Here is a 26,680-nt window from a genome sequence, read left to right on the forward strand (position 1 = left end):
TTACACGTGGGATCTTTGTCTGTGTGCGCGTAGAGGTGGCTTAGTGGGGGAAGCGGTAGTGCAGTGGTTAGCGCGCGGCGCGATGAACCTGGTGACTCTGGCCAACATCAGTGATGTTTATCTGAAACTGTCCTGGGCCTGCCCTTGGTGCGGTGTGTAAACATCGTCACTGGGGAGACAAAAGCAGCCAGGCGTGGTGCTGGCTACCCACCCCCTCCACGTGCCATGCGCTCCTTCATCGGTGCTACCCGATAACGGCACTTGCCCCAAGAGCCTGTCAACGCGCCGTGGGGAATCTTCGTCTTTTTTGCGTGCGTAGGCGATGACAGCAGCGGCTCTGGAAGCGGCTGCATGGAGGAGCCATGCTCGCCAGACTTCGAGTCGTCGGGAACCGAGAGCCCGGGCTCTCAGAAGAATGTTCCTCGCCTCTCATCGTCATCGTCGTCATCGTCAGCGGCGGGAGCGGCGGCGACGATGGCGACGGCCCTGTTGACGTTATCGCCGAGCGGCCGGCTTTTCGCGCTGCTCTTGCCGCCCGTGGCCGCCTGGCTCTGTGCAAGGGGATGAAGGAATAAGATATAAGGGTGCTGTGCGTGCGTGCGCGCATGCGCATGTGTGTGTGCGTGTGCGCGTGGGTGCGTGTGGATTGTAAGTACAGGCAAGGTGGGTGTTTATATGTCTTGTAACATACACTGTTGCCAATTATGTATTGCCACTTTTCTTGATCAACAACATTAATAATGTCTTTATTCGCCCAGGAAAACGTCGCCGTGTCCCACGACTAGTTTTCAAGAGGGCCCTGCTTAGGATAATTGGCATGTTCCTAATTTGAGCATCTTCCTGGCGAAACCAGAGTGCTTGGAGAAAACCCAGGCATTCGAGGGGACAGCACCAATTATTATTTTCTAACAGAGACGTGAATTGGTTGCCACTGGTGATCGCGGATTAAAACTTAAAGTACGCGACGTAGAGTGAAACGGACGACACACACTGCTTGCTCCCGTCACGGAGCTTGCAGGTTCAAGACGTCGCAAATCATAATGGGCAGCATCTGGGGAATGGAAAAAATTAATATTTGCCACAATTGAACTCGATATGCAGGACAAATTGTACCCTCCAGTCAATTCCAAGCCATTTGAGACTGTGGTGCTCTCAATCGGTGTGGGGAAATTGGGTCAAGAACAAGTTGGTATTTTAATAAAAAAGGCTCACTTTTTATAAACTGTATCATTATTTAGCTTACGCTATGCAGAGCTGTTGTGCCGTTTTAAAAGTTAATGTTTTAAGAGACCTTTACTTTAATCGGTCTCTTTTGTCGGTACGATGTCGTTTCATTGTGATTCCAAAAGTAATGTTATTGTGCTGTTGGCCTGGAAATGAACAAAAAGTATACAAGCAGGTGTATCACATGAGCTGTGGATATCACGAATGTTGGCCTGGAAATGAACAAAACGTATACAAGCAGGTGTATCACATGAGCTGTGGATATCGCGAATGATCAGGTATAGACCAAGGCAACAAACAAAAACCCCCGAGGAAATGTCTGATCAATGTATAGAATTGTGTTTTCATGTTCGAACACCGAGTGGTTTGTCACGTGGGAGACATAAGCCCTGTAGATTTTTGTTTGTTACTTAAATATATGATGTGGATTCTTCGTTGTATGTTGCTCACTCGTAATGAGCAAGAGATGTCGTTAAGGAAGAAGGAGTTCTGCTCCCCATGTGAGGATGATTAAAGAGGACGTCACGTGGTCATTTAAAATATTTTCACTTGGGCAAGAATGTTGGTATTACAATCTCTCAAACGCTATAAGACAGTGATCGCTCTTTTCAATTTGTTTGCATTTTGGACAAAACAGTTTTCCTATTTTAAATTGCGAATAATCAATACAAGTAGGTTTTTTTTGTGACCCAATTTAGAACCAGCTCATGACTTCAATCTTAACGAGATCACGAATTGTAACTCTGCTCTTATACTTCCACACAGCATGTGCAGGCGAGAGAAGATTACATAACTGGAATGGGATTGCAGCGGCTTCATTTGAATTTATAAACGCCAGTTTGGATTTCAAAGACTTCTTCTTAGGCGAACTTTCTATTCAAAGTATAACACTATCATCATGCATTCAAAAGATATAATTATTACCGTTATGGAATCCTTTCATCAAAGTGTCTCTCTGGTTAAGTGAACATGGGGTGGCACGTGTTGACTCTAACAGTTAGTGGTGAGAAATTCCATCACTATGTCGGGGCTCGCCCTTTCATAGAACAACCACTGTCAACTTCCCACAGTGATACGCATTTTAGTTATCCATGGAGGAAGTATGACCAATTAACTGTCCCAATCCACAACTGGGTTTGAAACTCACGACCTTGTGAGTTTAGCGCTCTAACCACACTGTGTAACTTGGCTGACAGAAAATTTCGAAGAGACGAGCGATTTATGAACTCCAGAATTTGACGATTGTGAGCAAAAAATTCAGGGTAGTCCGTTAATAGCGATTCCCAGGCAAAATGGCGTGAGGCTGACGTCAGTGTGTAAATTTGCCATGTGGCTGTGTGGATGATTGACCTTAATGTTTTAATTGAGTATTTATAAGTGGGGCACAGTAATGTTTGTTGTTAGCAAGGCAGGCCTGTTGATAACGGGCACCAGGGGCCTAATTTATGTCCCTGCTGAAAAGTTGTCTCTGCCAATGTTTTTCAGAAAAAAAAACCCAAAAAGGTTTCCACAAACTTTGCCATTTTTCCACTGAAAATTGGTAGACAAAGTGGTTCCTATCGATCCACCAACACTGACACTGGGCCTTTGGTTAAATATCAGCATTAGTTATTGTGGTGCAGGGTTTTCTTTCTTTCATTTCATAATCTGAGACTAATACAAGGGACTATTATACCAACAGCATTATAACAACAAAATGTCTGCCACCAAAATGCCCCTGTTGAAATATGTTTGCACATTGCTGAACACGTGCTTGTAACTTAATCTTTTTTTTATTGATTACGATTTTTTTTTATTGTCCCTACACAAATCACTTCCCCATTTAATCATTTCGTAAATTGTTAGTTTCTTAACACTCTATCTTATGAACACTGGCTGGGCATAATTAATGTGTCCTGACTGTCGCACTTATTACTGGGTTCTTAAAAACGTTATTTCTTTCTATTTAACCAGGTGAGAGTGCATTGCTACAGCAATGCTTTTCGTAAGGAAAGACATAATATTCGAGGATATGTTTTTTACATCACTGAAAGTCGGTGTTTTCTTTTCATATGGTGTTCATTGGGGCCATGGCACCCATATAACATCGGCCAATTTTTGCAAATGAAACCACAGGGTGACTAATGTCCAGCCTCACAGTGGACGGTGCACTTTGATACGAAAAAAACCACACATATATATACCAACCTAGCAAACACACAGTATTTGGTCTCTTATGAGACCACCTGTGCTGGAGGACATGTGGAGAGTGAATGTGGGGATCACCACAGGGCAGCTGTTGTTTCGTATTGTTTAGACAAGCACAACGCAGAACATGCATTTCCCGTTTTTTAAAACAAATATTTCTTTCGATTTTTTCGGAGCCCTGCATGAATGATAAATGTATCACAATAGCAAAAGAAACGTGGTTTGCAGAACAGAAAGTACATTGCAGAAGTCGCATTTGTAAATCAGACAAGTATTGGGAGAATTAATCTAGGGGTGTAGAGTGTGTGTTTGGAGTGTGTGTACGGGTTTGGATTAAGGTAGGTGTGACATTTATTCAGCTCTTTTGTCATACAACCATAAGGCAATATTTGGCTTCATAGGAATGAACGAAAAATGTAGAATGCACACAAATATAAGCAGCCTGTATTCAATGCCATTTATCTAATTGCATGAGAGCCGATTGAGAATCATTACCTATTTTACAACATATGATAATAATTACACATTTACCCAGGAGAACCACACGTACCAGTCATTTTTAGCTATTACTGTACTTTGTTGTTATTGGCAGTGACTTAAATTAGAAAGGTTTGGGCTGCGACACTGACGCATAATGGTGAAAATCTTAAGATAATATAGCTAAATGTTGTGGATTCACTCTTCAAACACACCGGTGGGCTGAAGAAGTAACTAATTGGCGTTTTGTTAACGTGACACATTTTTTACTGATTGGCCGTGTCGGGTGGTCGAGGGTTGCGACACATAATAAAGCGATCAAACCCAAAAACCTTGATTATGAATGATACAGCTGTACAAGATCTGTGTGCTACCTATAACCATGTGGCGGTGTGACCACGGGTCAGCCCTCCGAGCTCAGTCCGAATGGCCGCATGTATAAGTGCTGCCTCGCCATTCGAGGTGCCCCCAGATAATTTTCACCCTGGCCTGAAAGAATTACTCGCAGGACAGTTTGACATCACAATAAATGATGAATCTTGGGATGACAAGGCACATTCCATGGGCCGCTTGTATAAAACACTTGAGGCACAATTCCCTTGTTGTCGAGAGTGTCTTCATCGAGAGGCACATTTCCGTGACATTTTCGCGACATGGGGAGCACTTTCATTGGAATGTCTCCATTCGCGACAATGGGGCAATCCGGCAGTGTGATGTGTTCGAGCCGTTTTGTCAAGTCGTGAATTTGGCCTCCTTGAAGTGAAAATTTCCCACGTCGTTTTAACAACATAAGTGCGAAAATATAACCAAGGCGTTTCATGCAACTTCTTGCCTTTCATATATATTGTACCAATTTATTTCTGAGATGCACACGATGCGTGTACACATATTCGGGTACACACAGATGCGACGATACCCGAGTCAGACTTGAACACACACTGGTACACGCCGATCAAGCACACGTGCGCAGCTCCAAATGAATGCCTCACATTTAATCTCATATAAGCGGCTAAGGAATTTCTTATTTTTATTTTCCTATGTTCGCGTGTGTAATGTTACGCATGTCCTTCGACATTAACGTCTTTGCGACATATAGATGGTATGACTTTTAAGAGTGTACCCAAGTAACATTTTATTATTAAATATTACTTGGGTACACTTTTAAAAGACACACCCTGTACCAGAGGTGTGGACTCGAGTCATGTGACTTGGACTCGAGTCAGACTCGAGTCATGAATTTGATGACTTGCGACTCGACTTGGACTTGCATAACAATGACTTTGTCCCACCTCTGCCCTGTACACATAACATATTTTGTTACGTATAAATATATAATTATATGCTGTATAAAACCATATTTGTACACATATATAATTATGTATATATATGTGTGAATACTTTATAACGTAGGCACATGCTGAGGCACACCGAACACTTTTTTAAACACGTCAAAGCCTACGATTGTGTAAGCATGTTAATGGTGTATTATGAGCTCATGTACATATTAACTTTGCATTAATTATAACATTAATATCTTAATTACGCCACTAGATATTTTCACCATGAATGCAGTCAACATGAATTTGCAGAATGATGAGGCATATGACACGTTTCAATAGTGTAATTTAAACTCAGTTATGTAGATGAGTGCATTTTGTGAGTTGCACGTAAAACTGCATTTGCCGAAACTGTATTCATGGTAAAAAATATATATTCTAATCAGTTGTATCTAAGGGAGTAAATTACATGGGTGAAACGAGGGTCTGGTTGAAATTCTACTATCACCAAAAGAAGATACTTCATTATATTTCAAATTTCCACGAGTATGTACAGATGCCCTTCTCCTGTTAAGGACTCGGAACACGACGGCACATGCTGCCAATATTCGCATCCGGAAGTTTGTTTCCTTAATAGAGAGGAGATCAGCGGCGGCGGCAGCAGCAGCAGCATGCAGACCACCACATGTCCCCTCGCTGTAACGATCTCCTTGGTGGGCTGTAAAAAAGACGGTAAATAGCACAACAAGGAATGCGTTGAAATCTAACACGCAAACCTAAAGGAGAATTCCGGGGAATGTGAGTATCCATGAGTAGTCAGTGATGGTTATGAAACTTTGGTTTCTTGAAACAATACAATTCCAGAAAGCAAATGTGCCTTGGGAATTGGAAAAAAAACTGCAGCGTGCCACAGAGAGACGCATTAAGGATGCAACAGCATCCACCGTGCATGCATCATGTTTTAATATAAGATTAGGGTCCTCATTCAAAATTTCAGTGCTCCTACCCTGGAGGAACCTCGTGTATTTTATATATATAGCAACACCCCAATCGTCCACTGAACAAGACACACCCTCACACCACAGACGTTACGTCTCGGATTTATCACAGTTAGGCGACCCTGACTGCTGTATTCTCTCCGCCGCTGAATTGGTTATTCCGCTCGATTAAGACGCCGACCCAAATATTAAAAATATCGAAACGGGAATGGTGTTGATAATCACAGCGGTAGCAACACACAAACACGTTTTTTTTTTAAAAAACAAGACTAAGTGTAGAGAACAGGGCGCACTCGGTGACATCAGACCCAGAAGGGCTTTTGACGCAGCAGTGCATGCGAGCTTCCCCCACGCTCCACGTCGCTGGAACCCGCTGTGCGTTTCTCACGACATTTCTGGCGATTCGGATTTCATCGTTAAACATCCATAAGTGGCTCGGTGGTCTGAAGTCAAAGATTGGCACAAGCCGACTCGTGGCCCAGTGTTCATTGTGCTGAGTCTCACACCATCACTACCAGGGAAGGGCATGGGTGCTTTGGCTGTGCCTGTATACAAACCCTTAAATAGTACTGCCATTGGAAATTGTAACTGAAGTATATGATAAGTGCAATGATGTGTATTGCTGCGTGATAGTTTTACCTCTGCTCAGTAAAGCTTCACTGACGCCTCAAATTATTTGGATAAGGGATAATTTAGTATCACCATTTGTGGTTGTACAATTTCTGCATTGGTACACGCAGCTCTATTGCTGGCCCGCTAACAGATCCGTGAAATTAACCATCTGCTGTGGATATTAATAATTCCTTAAAATAACAGGCCATTAAAACAAGCTTTCTGCAAATCAGCAAAGTCAAATTCCACATACACTACACTTGTAGTTTAACATTGCTTTGATAACCTGGGAAAATTTGCAACACTGATCACAGCTAAACTGATCAGTTATTTTCATTTTTTACAAAACAGTCACCTTACCAGAAAGCTGTACGTACATCTCTATGTACTTTAAAAGATGTAAACAGGAACCCACTACCATCAATGCTCGTGTTTCCACTACTACTACATTGTATCTGTCACCACCACTACCACCACGATTGCCAAAAACATGTTAACAACCCACTAGGGTTGTTGAATTGTTATATTTTTCAAGACCAATAATCGCATGACAAATGGTCAAAACTGTGACCGGTTTGCCGCACATATTGAAATGAATAACAATTTAAAATGTTGAACTCAGAAACGAAGGAAGCTGCCGTGACGTTACCATCCAGAGGTTGCTCGTTTGACGTCATGTCCCGGCAAGGAAGATTAAACAGGGATGCACATTCCTTAAATTCCTCCCTCCCCCACTGCCTCTGTCCAGGTCGCGTGTGGTGGGGTAAAGTGTGGGTACTTTCACCTTTACCAATGTTTGGCCAGCAGGGCTGCACCTTTACCTCTTAAAAGAGAAACAAGGACACATGTACCACGCGGTGACTGAGGTCTGCTGCTCAATTCTTAAAACAATTACCGGTTAACTGATATATATCATTTAACAACCCCAGACACAAACAACCACGATCAAGGCCTCAAAGAACATGTCTTCATTGTGAATAACAGTTTTGTGGACAGCACAGCCACCTGTGCACACTGTCACGAGGATGGCAACATTGCCACAATTAAGGGGAATCGCTTCAAAGCTGTGGTCAGGCAGTGGTAGACAGTATTTTAGAAGCAGGGATTATCTGGGATACTGGGAGTTGTCGGGCCATCAAACTACCAACAGTATTCTGCGGATACAAGCTGTGCCAAGTCTGCAGTGGCCGAATTCCAGGGCCGGCTTACTGACCAAATGGCTGGGTGCCCAGTCACCTGGACCAATTGTGGCTGATGGCGACTTGGGCTGTTAACATGGCACAGAAACTGTCATACGATATGCAGCAGCCATATAAATTAGACAGATTTCAACGATATGAATTCAACTTGGCACAGCTACAGATTCTCGAGTGCCATTTCTCAGGCTTCTCCATCTGGACCATATTTAAATGTCTACCAGTGCATTATTCACCATTCAAACGTCACATTGCTTGCTTGGTAAACATCGCATGATGTACGATGGGGAGGAATGTGTTTATTAAAACGTTTATACAATCCTTTGGCTTCAGATTCTAGAACGGGGTTAGTGGTTTGTCTACTCTAATCCTCCCAATCCCCTTGATGCAGGTCAACTTTCCAAGTCTACCAATTAACAGACCCGCCGCAAAGACAGTTGCTTGTAAAGGCAAAAGAGAAACATTGACAGACGTGAAAACCAGGACTGTGGCCGAATAAAAAAAACAGGTTGGAATGTGTGCATCGCAATGCTGACATTGTATGTTGTGTGGCAGACAGTCCATAATAATCAAGCTTCATTTCCCGGAGAAGTATGCTGCCCAGCCCAGCCCAAGCAATGCAGAGTTGTCTGGATCATGCTTTGTGTCATTGATACCAGGTGCCATTAACCCAACTTGAGATGAAAAATACGGAGTGGCACATTCTACATTCTTGAATCCAACTAATCCAGGTTGTTCATATTGGTGGAATGTTTTTGTGTTATGCGTATAACAAGCATCGTGTGTGTGTATGTTTGTGTCTAATCAATTAAAGAACTGTATAATATTATTGTACCGTAATACTTAAGAATATACGTATTCACTACCCTTGATTAATGATGACATAGGTCCGCGCTTAATTGAAGGCTAGGGGAACACTGTATTTTTATTTATTTATATAATTTTTAAAGGTCAGGCATTTTGAACGTGACAATTATTTCGGGTTTCTAAGAAAGGCGGAGGGCATATTAATGCCTTTGAGCTGCAATTTGAAGCGTGATTCACAAATAAAAAAAACGTATTGCAAACAAGAGGACTCTATAAAGTTCAGAAATCCTGACCTTTAAAACTAAAGCTGTACCGCAGGATTAAGTTAGCGGTGCTCATTTGTAGGCATTCCATGGTCAATGTATGACTGTAGATACTTTTTAAACAAACATACAAAAAAATGAAAAAATAAACTCTTCTGCTTAAATATTTGACTATCAAATGGCGTTTTTGTGTGCATGACAGGCGTGTACTGCAATTATGCGCTTGTGTTGTGATTCCATGTCTGAATTAATTTCTGAATGTTTTAAAAAGTAATTTTGAATAACTCAGCTTGATCGTGTAGCAATTAACTGTTTCCTGTCATATGAATTTGAAATTTACACATGTGGCCCAGCATCATATAACTTTCAAAAGAACACCTATCTCTCTTAAGTCATCTTCTCTTACGTCATCTCTCTTAGCCCGAGGACAGATCAATTGCTCAATTCCCCTCCATCCCATTGGATCCCCTTCTCCACCTTGCTAGGTACTTGAGCCACAACTATGGGAGACTAGACGGACATTCTTAAGCAGTCATCACCTTTTGAGCTAGAACGTATCTGCCATCTTAATAACGTAACATTCTAGGTCTGTCAACCCCTTTATTTATTTAAGCCTCCTTGTACATATTTTCCCTTCATGCTTACTAGCAAGAGTATTATTGAATTCGGTAGTATTGTTTCAGTAGTATTGTTTCAGTAGTATTGTTTCAGTAGTATTGTTTCAGTAGTATTGTTAGTACAGCAGGGGTGCGGTGAACTATTTACTATTTTTTTACTTTTTATTTGACCAGGTAAGGCCCAATGATATGTAGCTCTTTTTCAGAAGCAACCTGGCCACAAATGACAGCTCAACGAAGTGGCTTATCACGTCGCAATTTATAGCAGCCAAGTACTCTAAACGCGTCTTGATTATGTGGAGGAAAAACCCGGAGGACCGGGATACATTTTCACGCGACCACGGGGAGAGAGACACGCAAACTCCAATTATACAGCAGCAGGCGTCAGGGTCGGGATGGAACCCACGACCTCCTGCGTACCAGGCGAGGGAGTTAACATCTCACCACAGAGAGAGACGCAAACTACAAATATACAACATGCGTCAGGGTCGGGATGGAACCCACGACCTCCTGTAGACCAGGCGAGGAGGTTAACATCTCACCACAAAGAAAGACGCAAACTCCAATTCTACAGCAGCAGGCGTCAGGATCGAGATGGAAACCACGACCTCCTGCGTACCAGGCGAGGGAGTTAACATCTCACCACAGAGAGAGACGCAAACTCCAATTCTACAGCAGCAGGCGTCAGGGTCGGGATGGAACCCACGACCTCCTTAACATCTCCTAGCCACCGTGCCAACCCAGTCCCGGGACCCCCCTTCATCAACCTGCTCTGATCATCATGGTGAAATATGGTCAGACAACCCTTGAGACTGATATGGCGTGGGGACCACATCCATTCGCTATAAGCTGGGGTGTTTTCTCTTTCCATTAATAATCATTCTTAGGTAATAACTTTAACAAAGTGGGAGATATTTTAACACACGGCACAGACTGGAAGCTGGGGGTTTTATAACACGTTTTCAACAAAGGTGAAAATAAAACAATCGATTGTGCCAACGTTAAATTAAAAGTTCGCATTCAAACAAATTATTTGCAAAGGAGACCACAGTCCTGTACCTTAAACATTGACGGATATACTTTCAAAGACACCAGTAAATGAAATTGACCAAACATCGCAACAGAAATCCATGAAAGCGCCTTTCCTACACACAGCGTGTGTATTTGCGCCTGCTGTTTAATTCACACCTCTATTTGTAAAACATTTATTCACAAATAACGTTAAAAATTCGGCACACTTGACCCCCCCCCATCAGGACCCTCTTAATAATACATTCAAATACTACTGCGAAGATTCTAGATGTGAAGCTTTCGTGACTGCAAGGATTCATACTCTTAGGGTTTTTCGGTAATCATCAGGAGACGAAACGTCGTGATTTATTATTTTATTTTCACTATTATTTCTATTATTTTTTACCTACGTGACTTTACCGGAAAAACCTAAGAATACTACTGTGAAGATTTAAAATCGCATTCTTTTGTAAAGAACATTCCCGTTGTTTGATAAGCCACGGCTGTGGAATTACCATCCCTCCTGATGAATAGTCGGGGGCTTTATTATTATATTATTTTATTTCAATTATTATTTCTAATATTTTATTATTTATTTTATTTCTATTATTTTTCTTTTTACCTACGTGACTTTACCGAACAAACCTAAGGGTAATTAATAGTCGGGGGCTTTTACATCACAACATTCCATCTCTGGGCCATCTCTGTGGGGGGCGGTCAGTGGCCACACGTTTATCGACGAGCTTCTACATTCACCGCTTCGACGATGATCAATCGATTTTGAAGTTATATATTCTTGATTCTTTCGGTAAAGTCACGTGGAAGGGAAATAATAGATATTTTTTATTATTTCCCTTCCACGTGACTTTACCGAAAGAACCAAGAATATGAATCCCTGCAGTCACGAAAGCTTTAAATAAAAAATATTTTGAAGTTGTTAGTGAAAAACAAGAAATTCGCGCAAACGTACTCGTTTGGTATCGCACGCATTTCCCACACAGCCCCCGCTGTTAAGATTTAAAATATATATCTCGCATCACATTTGTGGTGTTTTGTGTGGCCCTTTTACGGCTGCGAGATCGCCGAGCGGTGATTTTAAGTCTCCGTGGGCCATGAAACGTGAGCTGTTTGGCAGCATGAACCGCCGTTTGGCGTGATAAGTTAAGTGTATTATTGTTTATTACTCGAGATGCTTGCACGCAGACGGCCACTTATTTTTGCTTCAGGGACAACAGCGGCGGCAGTGGTCGTTCACGGGACCGGCCGTTTGGAAGCGGCGGTCATTAACATTTGAACCGTACGAGGGATAAAATATAAACAATAAACCTCGCTGCGTGTTTGTAACTTTCCTGGCAACTACAACGGCGTGTTAGCTTTAAGCGAAGGCGCTTTGTGTGCTGTGGTTTATTTTTTCCCCCTTCTAGCCGAACAATTTGATCGCCTCAGAGGGCGCACAAAAACAATTGGGCGGGAACAGAAAGCGGCCCCCTCGCGGTGACGTCAACACCCGCGCCATCGCGCTTGTGACGTCACGAGGGGTGGGGTGTGTGCGAGCGTTAGTCGACACCAACTGGAATCGTTTCCATCGATCCGACCGGTGAAAAGTCAATAAGTGCATCTAGCTGCTCGTTCAACAAATCGAACATTTTCGATTCGTGCACACCCATTGCAAGCCAACGCTTCACGGGAAACCCCGCCGGTCGATTGAAAAAAAAATCCACACTCCAGTCGCGATAACCCCAATCCCCCTATTTACTATAACTTGAGTCGATTCCACGATTGTCTCAGCACGATGAATCGAATTGCGACGCGGGCGTTTGAATTGTTACTCCGCCCAAACGGGAACGGCCGCGGGGGCGGGGTGACGGGCGGGGGGTTGAGGGGGCGGGGGGTTGAGGGGGCGGGGCTTAAGGGGGGCGTGGCCTCGCAAATGGTGACGACAGTGGGGGGGGGTTTACATTCTCTAGCGCGGATGCGCGCCGCGTCACGTGGGGCGCGTCGCCGCCTATGCACTCTGGGAATTGCAACGGGGGTCTCCGACGCTCGCACGGCGCTGCCCGGGCCGCTAGGGGGCGCGCGGTGTCGCCCGGGGTAACGGGCGGCTGTTTCCCGCCGACACTTAGACCGCCAGATGGCAGCTCAGGATAAAGCGTCCTCCTCTTGCGCTCTATTCGCCCCTTTTTTTCCTCGGTCGGCCCGCGAGTTGTTTTTTTTTGAAGGGAGAGTGAGCGAAAAGGCGCGCCGGTGAGTGAGAAGGCCCCTTCCCTTTTGCCGCGACGCTCTCGCCGCGCCGCGACGTTCGTTTATTGGTGATGCCCGGTCGCGTCCGTGTCGCCCAAGCCGCCGCGCTCGTTGGGGGTTCGGGGGCGGCCGTTAGGCCAGAGCCAGGCTCGCGCGGAGCCTAGGCCCCGGGCAAGATGGCGGCGGGGGGATTAATTTATTATTTATTTCGCCGCGTGTATGTATATGTGTGTATGTATGTGTACGTACGTGTGTACGTGTGTGTACACGTGCGTACATGTGGGTGCATACGTGTACATGTCGGTACGTAGGTGTATGTGTTGTGTGCGTTTGTTTATGTTGGCATTGGGGTACGTGAGTTTGTGTACATGTGTGTACATGAGGGCAGAGGTGTGTATTTGTGTACGCACGTGTTTAGTATATGCACACGCGAATTGAGATATTCGTACGTGTTACAAAGTTGATGTGTGCGTTTACTGTATATCCGCACTTGTTTACACTACTGTATAAAGACAGTTTATACAGTGCGTTCTACAATCTATTATAGACTCGAAATAGGCTGAACTGCATATACTGTATGTACAATGGCTTAAGGCAGACGGGATGTTAGCGGTGTGTGCATTGTTTTACTTGTTAACTTTCGTCGCGTTTACAATCTTTTATTCGTGGTCGTGTTATTAGTGTTGTGCGTGAGGCTGTCGCTTGTATGTTGCACGTAAAAGGGACACTTGGTGTGTAACTTGTAGTGTTTGTCACGATAACAAAAACGGAACCCGTTGTGTTGAGCGGGGGATGGGCAATTAAACCCACACCAAGTTCACTTCAAGCCCCGCGCCGGTTACGGCGTTCGCTAAATAAACACAAACGCGAAATCATCGATCGCTTGACAGTATATACAGCTACTGGCCCCAACTTAAACGAACATCGGGACAAATGTGACTTTAAAAAAATAGATGTAATTTCCCACCCCCCCTTCTCTCCTCCACTCCCCTCCCACGGAGTGCCGTGTGCGCGTACAAGCAACTGAGGTCATGTGTGAAACACGCCGCCCATCTTACCACTTGTACACTCGGCTCGATGATCTATGGCACAGAGCTCGAGAGGAACCTGGGAATGGTGCCCCCCCATCCCACCCCCAATCTCCGCACCCCCCCCACCACCACCGCCGCCGCGTTGCGAAGTCGTCGACCTTGTAGAGTCGAGATGATAATTTAACCACCGTCTCGATGTCTTTATCCCCCCCCCTCTCTCCCCATCATCCACGTCTCTTTAAAATGCTCAAGAGCTGTGGCTGCTGTGGCGGCCACTTGAGCCGATCTTAAAATGGCGGTCATTTGCTCGGCAGACCTGGCGACTGCGGCGTGCGCGGTGGTTCCGCGTGGTGGGGGACGCACACAAATGTGTCTGTGTACTCCTCGTTGGTGTAACTATCACGGCGTTATGCCACGGGACCGGAGGGGGGTTTCTCTTTCTTCTGCTCGATGATAAAATGTCATCTTGGCGTGTGTTGACACGTACACAAAGACAAAGATTCGCTCCCTCCCAGTGTAGCCTTGACAGACTGTTGGGGCAAGTGCTGTTAGCGCGCGCGCCTCTGTGAAGGGCGGCGCGGCACCACACGAGGGGGTGGCCTGCACCACGCACGGCCGCCTTTGTCTCCCCCAGTGGCGATGTTTGAGGGGTGGCCCAGGACCGGTGTGCTTGTACTCCTCATCGCGAGTGGTGGCCGTGGGGCTAGGACACAACTGGGTGGTGGGAGTTGCAGCGCTGACCGCTGCTACACCGCCGCTCCCCGTCAGGCACACACACACCGCTCGACACATTGTTTGTGTCAAATATTTCGCGTACAAATAGGGAAGAAAAGTAACGGCAGTCGTTGTTACAAATGTGTTGCGAGGTAGGAGTTGGAAATTAAAAGGCTGTTGTTAAAGATAAAACGCATACGTGTATAAATGTAAACGTTACTTAAACACTAAATAAGTTAGAGTATTCGTATTTAAGAGCTGGGGTAGGGGTGGACGGAATAATGAAATTGGTAAAATGTCAACATTTGTCCGATTAGTTTTTAACGGATACAGACAACGCGCAAAACATTCACACGTTTAATTAAATACACCGAAATATTTGTAAAATAGAATTGCAAAGTCGCGTTTTCTATCATTCCCCTTAACGACATCGAATTGTGTTGACCATAGCACAATGTACAGTACCAATTACGTGTGCTACTAACTCTCGTATTAACCGATCCCTTGCGTACACGTGTGTATGATGCGGTGCGTGTGGTCTATTTAAACTGCTGGGGGTGGTGATGGTGGTGTGGGGGGAGCAGGAGGCTTCATTGATGGATGTGGAGATGCAAACGCAATACGTGTCCCGTTTTAATAGCTGTGGTGACCCACAGTTTCGTGGGGTTTTGTGACTTAATGTGTGCGCAGATTGGGCTGGGAGCGGGTGTTGAACTGGTTTTTGCAGTTGCGTTTTGCAAAAGCGACGGCCGCCTAACACGGGCAGATAGACGCAACAACAGCATTGGATTCGTAACCGTCCAACGCATCAATGGATGTATTTATAAATGCTTTTAGATTGGTGATGTACGTCTCCCACATTGGCACGTGTGGCTGTAGAAGTTTGTATTGGATTGGTCACCAAAGTGATTATAAAACTGATTCATAACTGAATGGACTGGGTATTATTTGGTATGAATTAGTGATGGTATTTATTTTGATGCTATTTTAACACCAAATTAACCAGTGCTGACCTTACGACGTGTCTGTCTGTTTTGTAACATCCGTGCATGCGTAAAACGACTCCACATACTTGCCCGTTCACGTGTTTCAAGCCCATATTTAGTTCACCCTTGTATTAAACGATGACCCCTAATGAACTTCAGTGCACGACACTGGACTTTTTGGCTGAAGCTAATGGTACAACGATTGGCTTGTGCGTCACGGCTTTGCGTTTTGTTCCCGAGTGTCCTAGAGTAAATTCTGACACCGTCCAACCATAATGCTAATAATGTTATAAGACTCGAGCCTTTAAGGTTTCAAATAAGACGATCACACAAATATCTTGCACTGCATACAGTTCGTCCTGTGTTAACACAGGCGAGGGTAGTTATTGAGTTAACGTTGGGGGGGGGGGTAGGGTGATAGGTGGTCGTGGAAGAAAAGAAACTAGCGTCATCCTCAAATGCACAGAAGTCGTTGAGGCTTTGTACACAATATGATGCAGTTAAGCACTCAATGTTGGCCGAATGCAGCATGGCAACTGGGTACATCTGTTTGAGGTTCGGCGGAGCCAAACGAGATGATGCGAGTGTGCGTTTGACCACAGCAGTAGTTTATTATCAGCTGTGTCCCTTGCAGCTTTCTCGTCGTGGAAGTTAATGAAGGGGCCATTTTACCATTGTGTGTTTTTTATTCTTGGGGTTTGTGCTATCTCGTCAAAACTGATTTGATAATGGCAGTGCTTGACAGCAAGTGAGGGGTTTAAAGGCCCCAAATGCATAATCCTATACAGTTCTGCACCATCTGGCATATGATACGAACTCGGTATGTATTTAGACCTACTTATATGTAAGAATGTACTCGACATTGTCTACCATGCCAAATGCAGTTAAACCATACAACTGGGAATATAACGAATCTTAAATAAAAAAAAGAAATCTTACTGGAGAGTAAAATTAATGTAAAGCTGAAAATGGCATTGGTCAAAAATGAAATCGAGGTAGAGGTTGATTCCGTGCCACTCCATGTGATCGGATAATAGGTTGGATACTTGGCGTGACCAAACGTGGGTACAGGTGCGATATTCATCGTACTGTGTGCCCAAGGAAGGCATGCAAAAATCACAGCTGGTTCACTCAGTGCAGCAACAGATCATAGTGATGAATATTATATATTGTAGATGGCTGGTTGTGCAAGGTACAGTACATTACAGACATACATGCATTGGAAGACGACGCTTTGTGTGTAAATGCGTTTGCCACAAAATCCGTTGACTCGCTTTTCATAAATGGTAGCCTTTAGTGTAAAAAAAAGCATCTATGACACTATCTTTATTATATCTCAGTATTATATAATAGAGAATCTTATAATTGGAGGAATGTTTATGCAGATATCTAGCAAATGAATGTCCCAGAATTTGAAGCCTTTCTCAAGTAAAGGTACAGAAGTCACGCTTGAATGATCATCGTGGACCAATTTTCTCATGTGCCTGCGTGAATACACGCAACAACACGGCAACATGACCATGAAATGAAATCGAGAAGGGTCCTTAAGCTCTTGGGCCCAATATTTCTTTCCCCTTGCTTGTTTGCTCTGAACTGTTTTTTTTGCCCCTTAAAGCATGCACCTACAATTTCCTTGGTCGATTTGGGGCCTTCGAACTCATTCTTGACACTGGGCGAACGCTGTCTAGAAAATGTGTACAAAAATGAAATACCCATAGATGTTGTGCCTCTGTAATTTGAATAGTTTTTTTTACTCCCCTATTTACATTGAGTTGGTTTAAAAGCCAAAGTGTAGGATTGATTGTGAGTCATCACCAATTTCTTTAAAATAAAGATATTGCTGCCTTTGGTAATTTTATCTTGATTGACGTTTCAAGGTGACATTGTTTAATGAGCTAAGTTTTTTGTTGCCTTTTTGGATTGTATCATGAACCAATGCGCACACGTTTGTGATTTCTACGACATACACTGGATGTGATTTAAGTGAACATGTTAGTTGCAGAGAGTGCTATGGAATAGCATTACTTGAGGCATTTCTCAGACAATGCCTGCAAAAGTGGTTTTAATTGCCACTGCTTGACTGCATAGTGAGGTGACAAGGCTTGTGTTATTATTCGATTCTGGCTGGCGTGCTTAGTACTTGTGTCCGTTTCTTTGAATAGTGCAAATCTCTAAAGCCGTAAACTCGCCCAACTAATGCGAATGCAATTACAGGGCATACACAGTTTAAACGCACTGTACTGCTTAGATGCACTTTTGATACTATGTTTGGTAACACTTTGTTTTGGTATATTGTCCAAGCCTAAAATAGCTAGAAAATCTAAAAGAAAGCATTTTCCTCCACCCTGTGTTGTTGCCTTATTCCTAGGTAGTATTTCACACATTATTATTTTGAGATGCAGCTGAAGTATCCAACACAATCCGGTCTTATGCTTGAGGGTTTGTGACCGTTTTCCATAACCAAGGCCACGCTGTGAAAGATTGCGTCTTCGATGGAGTTGCGCCATAAAAATAAATTAATAAATACGCCTTCAGGGTAGATTCACACTTTTGAACTGTGCTTTGTTGCCAATGATGTTCTGAATTTGGTTTCATTGGTTCCACATGTTTCGGGGTGACGAATCTTGGCATATTAAAGGTATTTGGTGAGTCAGAGATGCACTTTTAAGTGGTTGTTTGCCATTTATTTTTAGCCAAAAAAAATCAAAGACCTTGGCAACCCTAAGGTGTAATTGGAGTGTGTGTGCAGCATTAACAATTCTCGTTGGATATTTTGCTGCATTATTGAACGTAGTCCTGCTTGCTCAGGTCTGCTGCTTCCTGACTGGAAAGTGCTTAACAGCTGGTGTTATATTTTTTGCGTGATTAAAAAATATATCTGCAGAAATTTAAACAATGCTCATCTAGGTCATATTTGTTTTCGTCCAGGTTGCGTTGAGATGTGTCCGCTGATTATTATGAAGCATGAGCTAGGGCCAAGCACAGTACTGACCTATCTTGAAGAAGAAGAAGAAAAGCACTTAATTGTTGCAAACGTGACTATGCGTATGCTGTGATTGCCTCCTTGAGTATCTTGTCCCCCTTGCCCTGAGGACTGCCCCTCGTTAATCCAACTCTAGCCTGATGATGCATCGTGCTGCATATGGTATACCATGGATTGCACTTTTTAAAACTCTTCCAGAAGGACCCTTCCAAACATTAGTAACAATATATGTTGATCATTGCGAGTGTCTTTGAGGAATGTACAGTACAGTATCTACCGTATACGTTCAGCTGAGACGCAAAAATAACTGGTATTGCCCTGCAGCAGCTTGGCAAACATTATCTCCAATTAGACCCCCAAGCCAAGCCTTGTGTGTCCTCCGAAATGTCATGGTAAATGTTTTTTGGCAGATGACATCATTATAGTACCTCAAGTATTTAATTGTCGTATTTCTATAGTACTGGCATACACCAATTAAATAACTGTGAGTCCTGGTCATATGCAGTCAAGCACAACCTGACATTTTGGAAACTGCTTTGTGCATTATTTCCTGATATCTGCTTTCCAATTTACACATTCCTCTATTTGTGAGTGTTGGTGCGTGATTTTTTTTCACTTTGTAATACGAAAAACATATCACCGAGGCTGGGGTGGTGGCTACTGAGAGAGCGGAAAGCACTCAAGACGAAGTTTGGCATTACAGAGACGTATACTTTTATTTTTAAATGAAAAAAACGCAAAGCTTTCGAGTGGATGGCAGTTTAATGTAGCTAAATGCAGTGCACCTTAAAAAGTAGATAGTTTTGCCATGTCAAAGGGAGGGATTTGGAGCAAGGAAAAATAGAGACTGGCAGTCGTTGTGGCTGAGCATTTGCAAATGTGCAAGGTTAAAGGGCTAAAGTGGCTCATCATCTGAGCTTGCTGGTTTGTTGAATCTTGGGATTTACAGTGCCTTTCAGGAAATGCTTGTCATTTTTCCATTGTATATGAGAATGCCACGTAAAAACATTTGATTCAAACGAAAATTATGTAGAAATTCGAAAGAAAAAAACCTTAGTGGAATTAAAAGCTTGCTTGCATTGGTCCTGGTTTACAGACGGATGTCAAAAGAAGCCTCCACGTGTCATTCACAGTGCTGTGTAACATAACATGCCGATTTGGCATTGCCCCTTTTTTCAGAACAAGTCTTCATCATGTGAGATATTCATAAATGGCTATTGTCCAAATTGTTAGCCTAGAATATTTTATCTTTTCTCTGGCCCTGTCAATAATAGGTCGTGCACTTTTTGATTTGAGGCTGAAAAGAAGTGATATAGTTGGCATTAGTTTTAAAAGGCATTGCACATCAACAATGCCACCTACACAGTCAGTATTGATTTTCCTAAGTATAGTTGTCTGGCATTGGGATCTATATCATAGCAGCTGAGAACCCGTTTCCACATTAAATTCAACTAGTTGATTCTAACCGATCTCAAATTCTAAATACCTATATCTTGTGTTCCAAGGAACCAATTCGAAAAGCTTTCTAGAATCTGAAATTTCACACCAGAATAACGCCTGCAGACAGTTTTCGCATTTTAGAACGGGGTTTGGTGCGAGTGGTTCCAAAACTGTGGATCAGTGGTGGGTCTGCAACGAACATGGGGAAGTAGCCCTCTCAAGAGTTGCAATCACAATTTTTTTACAAAACGCCACATTCTTTTTTACACTGCATTGTGGTCGGCGAAGATGTTTTTGTTTTGTAAGAGTTGACGATGGTCTAGAAAGGTTGGGACGGGGGAACCGCTTTGGTAGGTGCTCGGTGTGTAGGGAGTGCTCTCTACTGTGCTCGTTTAATCATGGTCCCTCATCCCGAGTGGATTTTGAATGTTTGAAAATTTAACAAAAACTATTAACTTTAAATTAGTTTTTTTTCTGAACCGAAGTGCCGTCTTTAAACATTAAAGACGAATGTGTGCAGTATTTGGGATGTGTTTCAGCATGGGCTGTTTTGCTATTTCAAGTGAAGTCTTGTTCATTGCAAATTCTGTTATAATTAGTGAAAATTCTATTGAAAACACTTGACCACAATAATTGAATTACATTTTTTTGCCGCATTTCAGGTATTGTTGGCCTTTTGAGGAGATATTTCTATTTGACTTAAATCATTTGGTAGCATTAACAGTGACCTAATATGCCTTACTTGGTTGTTCCAGAAATCGTGTCCATACAGTACATTGTATTGTTTTCACTATTTTTACGTGCGTGAGTTGATTTGAAAAACTATCTCCCTCTTGGCACAGCACAGTTAATGATGCTTAGTGGAATTTCATCAGGTTGCGCCAAATTGAAAGTGCAACTAGATCCATTTGTCTCCTGCCAGCTCCACTGACCATTTAGACTCGTCATAACTTTCGTCAAAACCATCCGTATACAGATATCACACTGGCATGGTGAGGTCTCCCCCACCTCCTTCCCTCTTGTGACGTAATTTTTAACACAATGCCATTCCCTACAGGCCATCTGTGCTTTGAAATAGTTTTTTTCTTTTCCTACCCTTCATACTCCCCTACTTAATTCCAGTCTCTTTAAATGTGAAATACATGGCTTGTTCTGGATGGTATAATTACATTTTCGAGATGTCTTCATGATGGACGAGGAAAGCTGTTTGTGTAGTATTCCTAACGGGCATGGATGAGCATATTGACAGTGCAAAAACATCGTTTTTTAGAACATAAAAGGTAAAGTGTTTTATCTGAATACGCTAATACATATGTGCGACTGAGAAATCATTTAACAAAGGAGGATATTTTCTGCTGAAATTGGAATATTATGGAAGTGCATAGTACCCTTTGCTAACATTTTCATCCCTTTTGTTGGAACAATGGGCATACATTGGAACATACATAGATTGGAAACGGCATTACAGATCTTCAAGTACATTCTTCTTTTTTTGTTGTTGTCAGAAACATGTGTTCGTTGAGTGGAGATTGCTGGCAGTGCTGCAGGTTTTCAAATGGCCACAGAGATGACCTCGGCCTGGCCAGCACTGCCTGTGGTGTGCCTCCCCATTCAACGCTGATGCCATTGTATGCCGGCTGCTTGGGGCCACGCGTCTTGTCTTTGTCCCCTGAGACACGTGCGGCTGTGGCCTGCTTGTGCGGCTCTGACACCGGGATTGACTGGCCACACATGGCCTGCTGACTGCCTGGCCATAACCCAGCATGCGCACGCAAGGGAGACCATCATCTGCTCATTTGGTCACTAAATTCTGGGTGCACGTCAACGAAAGTGCTCCGTTTCGTGCGATGTGAGCGAGTAAGGTTGAGTGGTATTTTTCATTATACATTCTATTTCTGCAAACGCATTATTTAGCATTTCTTATGAAAGAGTTTTTATTTGAAATTATTTTCATACGCTCCTCGTGAATTGACTGCCCTCCCCACTTGGGTTTTGAGTTGAAAGCTTTTGAATTAACAAACCACGAGAGTAGTTTCCCCCCCCACCCCTCCTATCAGCTATGTTCAATCAATGGCTGGATGATGGCCTCCCCAAGCCACCTCCACTTCTCACGATTCTGCAGTGCAATCCCAATTCACCCAGCACCCGCGACCAAACTGATGTGACTTCTCGCTCTCCTCCGTGTAGATCCTCTGAGACACGTTCCATTCCTTGGCTGTTAATCGTGATCATTGTCCATCATTTCTTCTTGTAACATGTCCTGCCCAAGCCCACTGTTTTCTATTTTGAATGTAGCCATGCTTCTTTGTGCAATTAACAAATTCTTTTCTATATATATATTTCGGTTTAACACGTAGGCTTTCATGACCAATATCCATAAGAGTTTTTTTGGGTTAGATCGTGTAAATATATAAATTACTGGTGAAACGTCGTAGTCAGATTTGTAAATGTTGTGGCTTGGCTCTCCAACGCAACGGTGTGCTGTACTAGTGACGAATTGCCACGTTCTATTTACGTGACAACCCTTACTAGTTGGCTGTGTCGGGTGGTGGCGGGTTTTAACGACACATTTATATATTTATGCGATCTAACTCAAAAAAACCTCCTATATCATTCAAGACAATATTTCTCAGCCGTATATTACAGCAGGTAGTATGCAGTGATTTATAACTTTTTAAAATCATGGAGTTACATATCAAAAAATCCTAGAATCTGCTGTTTCTTGTCACCTATGTTTTGTATTTCCCCGGTGTGCCACGGGGAGGTCCTCCCTTATCACTTGACATTTTTAGTTTCATTGTTTACAAAAATGGAACAGCCATGCTAGATAATATGAATAAAGAGCCAACATACTTATTAAAAGGGGGAGTTGGACAAGGAGACACGATTTCACAAAAGTTCTTAGTGATGGATATTTTCCGAAAATTGGATTGGAGAATCATACGCATAAATATTCGTGGATATAGCACGGTATGTATATATTTATATATTTACGCGATCTAACACAAAAACTCCTCTATTATGCATTGTATTTATGTATGTCGACAACCGTGATAATCGGAGGTTCAGGGCAAGGGCAACAATGAACCATCTCGGATTTACTGACGACATCGGCACAATATCCGAAGGGAATGAGGCTCAGGAAATATTGGATAACATAAAAAAGACGGCTGCAATGATGCGCTCAAGTCAACTAAACAGCTGGAGATCTGTCGGAGGGAAACAACTGGAAGTCACGGCAGAGTATGGGTACCGAGGGCAGTTGTTGAAAGCAGAGAATGTTTAAAACGATTATCGTTTTCAATAAGAGCGGGTCAGATTGTTTCAGAAAGCTGCACCTGGTAAGGAACTTAACACACCTTTTACTTTATCGACATTATTTTGCCTGCCTTACGTTCCCTGCATTGCCAATGATCTATATATAGTATGTCACTCGTAATTGTTGGGAAGCAAGTGCCCCACAGATAATGCTGCTTTGGCATTGTTTTGAGAGGACCGCTGAATGGGCCTGTTCGAAAAACCCCCCGCGACTGGTCGCAGGATGTATTCATGTTGGCAGCACATAGCCCACGCAGCCTGTTGCCCACAACAATTCCCACACGTAGTACAGGTCGTCAATAAATATGAAGTGGGTTGTATATTGCTTAATGGCAGCCCATTTTTATCATCTGAAAGAGTTTGGGTCACGTGATAGTTGTCTCGATGTCAAAGGTGGACCATTAAAGTTCCTTGTTTTAGACTTTATATGGCCTCCAAGATAAATCTTACCAGCTGTTGATGTCAACGGCCGAAATCCTTAAGCTGCAGGTACATTACTTTAGACTGTAAAAAAACAGAAATTAACATAGCATTGTAGTATATTCTGAGAAGGGATCAAACGCTTGGAACCATTCAATTATAGAACAAAAGTCATTCTTCAGTGTATGCGTTCGTATGCCAAAATGGATCACATTTTATACGGTTAAATCAAAATCGTGCAGATTTTGAACGATAGCATGGCTCTGCTGTTGTTTGCAATGCCATGTAGTTATGAACTATCATTTTAGTGTCCCCAGATTGCAGAGACCTCCTTTTTTATGGTTCCCTGGCAACAAGCACGTTTTGCCAGTGATTACCACTTTACAACGTGGCAAAGGTGGTGCTCAAGAGGCACGCACGCATCTCCCTGTGTCTGCTGCAGGGCCTTAAAACTCCCAGTTGGCGTGTTCCTTTGATTACAAACAACGAATTAAACGCGCATCATTTGTTCTTTTATTGCCACGTGTGCAAGCTTTGTGGACACGTGTGTCAGGTGTGGCAAAAACAGTGAATTGAATTCATAATCGGTGCTGCAATGCAGTTAATACGCAATATATTGGCCCTCTGTGCCTTGGCACTTAAGCAACCCGTTCTGGGTTGATTTAAACGCGAGTTCAAGTGCCGTTATACCGTTTGCTCGGCTTATACATTGCAGAAGCTGACTAAAGCTGCTATTGGAAAAGCATTTGTGTTTTTATTTTTCGGAGAGAAAATGCGTAATCGAATTGATTAAATGTTGTATTTATTTTCTTTATTTTGGAGTGGGGTTTAATTGGTCGTGTATGTGCTGCCCCATAGTTTGTCTCACTGCCAGTTATTTTTTGTTTAAATTCTGCCTGTGAGGCAGATAACTCATATTTTGTTGCATTGCTTGATTACTGGAGTGATTGTGAGATTTGCATTCATCTCCTTTCGACTGCCGAGCACACCAGGGAATCCTAGTTGCATGCTGGCATGTCGCCGAATCACAATTCAACGGAATGCTTGGTGGCATGTGTTGTATCCTTAATGCTACCTTTATAGTGCATATTTATGGCTTGTTACCCAAATTAAATGCCACTTTTTGTTAGTCGTGCGTGTGCACGCGCATGTGCGGTACGTTTGTTTTCTTGGCGCATGCAGTGGCTCAGAGGACTGCAGCGTAATAAGAATTGGCTAGATAGGTCGTTGGGAAGCCATGCACCTGCGGCGTGTAAAAATGCAGCGCGGGTCATCACAAATACAGCACGCAGCTGAGCGGGCTGATTAGAAGCAGGCAGCAGGCTTGGCTTAGCTGGGTAATAGTTCTATCATTCAGACAGACGAACTTGCGCTTGCACGCACGCACGCTCACAACCCTGCCCAACCCTCCCCTCCATCTCTCCCCCCCAGCTCCCGTTCCAGCCAAACCCCTTGCCACCACCCCCACCAATGCTCTCGCTTCCCTACCTCCTCCCCCCCCTACTCACCCACCTCTTCCATTTTTTTTAGCAGCCCTGCTAAAGGATGTGGGAAGCCCTGTAGATATGGGATCTTGAGCGCCCACGCACATGCCCCGACTACGCTCTGTTTAAGGCTGAGTGGGACTGAAGGTGATGGCCTCATTGGCCGTTGTTGCGACCCCAAATCTCGTGCTTGTTTAGCCTCTGTGCTGTCTTGCTCAGGCATTGATGTACACGTTGTGGTACCACTTGTATATATTAACAAGGACTTGTCAATCTGCTGAGAATGCTGATCTGAGTTTAAATGTTTTCGGTTAACAAGAAGTGTCAATTGTAACCAGACCAGTACATTAGGAATATTATTTTACTAGGTGGAAGTCTAACACAAGTCTAACGCAAGGAATCCTTTGGATAAATAAAAGTAAAAGAGCTTGGTACAGAATTTATGTTTGAATACATATTTGGTGTTCTTATTGTGAGAGTTGACAAGTGCCGTCATTTAATGGGTCTCTGAAAATAGGTAAATATTAATACGATATGAAATGGAATTGTAAGAATTTGAAGGACATTCCAAGTATTCGCGCATTATAACATAAAACAGCACACAATATAAATGTATAATTTAAGGTATGTTGGATAGTATTAGATTACGTCTCAGATGTCTCGTTAATTAAAGAACACCTAAAATTACATGTATTTTGTTTTTCAGTGGTTGCATGGTTATAATAAAAAAAAGTCGGTGATTTCCTGCTCAAATGACCAATGAGGTGTGGTGCCCATACACTGTGAACATCCCTGAGCCGATGGTGGTAATTCCTCGTTCATATGGCAGGGCCGAGTCTATTCGTGTGACGTCGCGACAATGTGCCCCTTATTGTATTGACCCCGGATGGACGATGGGCAGAGTCGAGCCCCAGCCAGAATATGATGAGCTCATCGTGTTTTAGAAAATAACCCCCCCCAGCCCCTAAAAACTTACACGGGCTTTGGAGTTTGGATCCACCAACCAAGCCGCAGAGGTTCACTTTGATTGTTATTCATCCCGCTGGCAATTCCAGGGTGGGGCTGTTTGGAAGCGGGCTGCTGCTGGTGGTGGTGGTGGAGGTTGATTCGGATTGGGGGGTGTGGTGGCTGGGTTGTGTGGGCGGCGGGAGGGGGAGGAGAGGGGGTAGCGAAGCGAGGGGGAGGGGGAGAGGCGGGGCCACGAATCGTCATGGTGGATTCTCGTTTTGAATTCGGCAGTGTGCGTCCAATCCCAGGCGGGTGCCGCTGGCTGGCCGTGGTGCGGTGTTGCGGCGCGTGTGGGGGATGGGCAGTGGAGCTGCTCCTGCTGCCGCTGCTGCTCTGCCACAGCCGCTTAAAGGGGCACTGTATATATATGTGTGGGGCCCTTTTCT

The 26,680-nt window shown here is 43.6% G+C and overlaps 2 protein-coding genes across 4 annotated transcripts in view; both read left to right on the forward strand.

The window, feature by feature from the left end:
- Positions 1–9,231, forward strand: part of LOC144946977 (glypican-6-like) — a 117,393-nt gene extending 108,162 nt beyond the window's left edge. For both annotated transcript variants that reach the window (XM_078876057.1, XM_078876058.1), the window contains one exon: positions 320–9,231. In XM_078876057.1, the coding sequence (XP_078732183.1) occupies positions 320–567 (248 nt within the window). In that variant the 3' untranslated portion in view covers positions 568–9,231. The remainder of the gene's footprint in view (positions 1–319) is intronic.
- A 3,501-nt stretch (positions 9,232–12,732) lies between these two features.
- The window catches only part of LOC144946979 (cohesin subunit SA-2-like), a 45,760-nt gene continuing 31,812 nt past the window's right edge, over positions 12,733–26,680 (forward strand). For both annotated transcript variants that reach the window (XM_078876059.1, XM_078876060.1), the window contains exon 1: positions 12,733–12,913. The gene's annotated coding sequence lies outside the window, so the exon portion shown is untranslated. The remainder of the gene's footprint in view (positions 12,914–26,680) is intronic.

The sequence above is a fragment of the Lampetra fluviatilis genome, chromosome 43 (assembly GCF_964198595.1).
Source record: "Lampetra fluviatilis chromosome 43, kcLamFluv1.1, whole genome shotgun sequence".
NCBI classification, from domain to species: Eukaryota; Metazoa; Chordata; class Hyperoartia; order Petromyzontiformes; family Petromyzontidae; genus Lampetra; species Lampetra fluviatilis.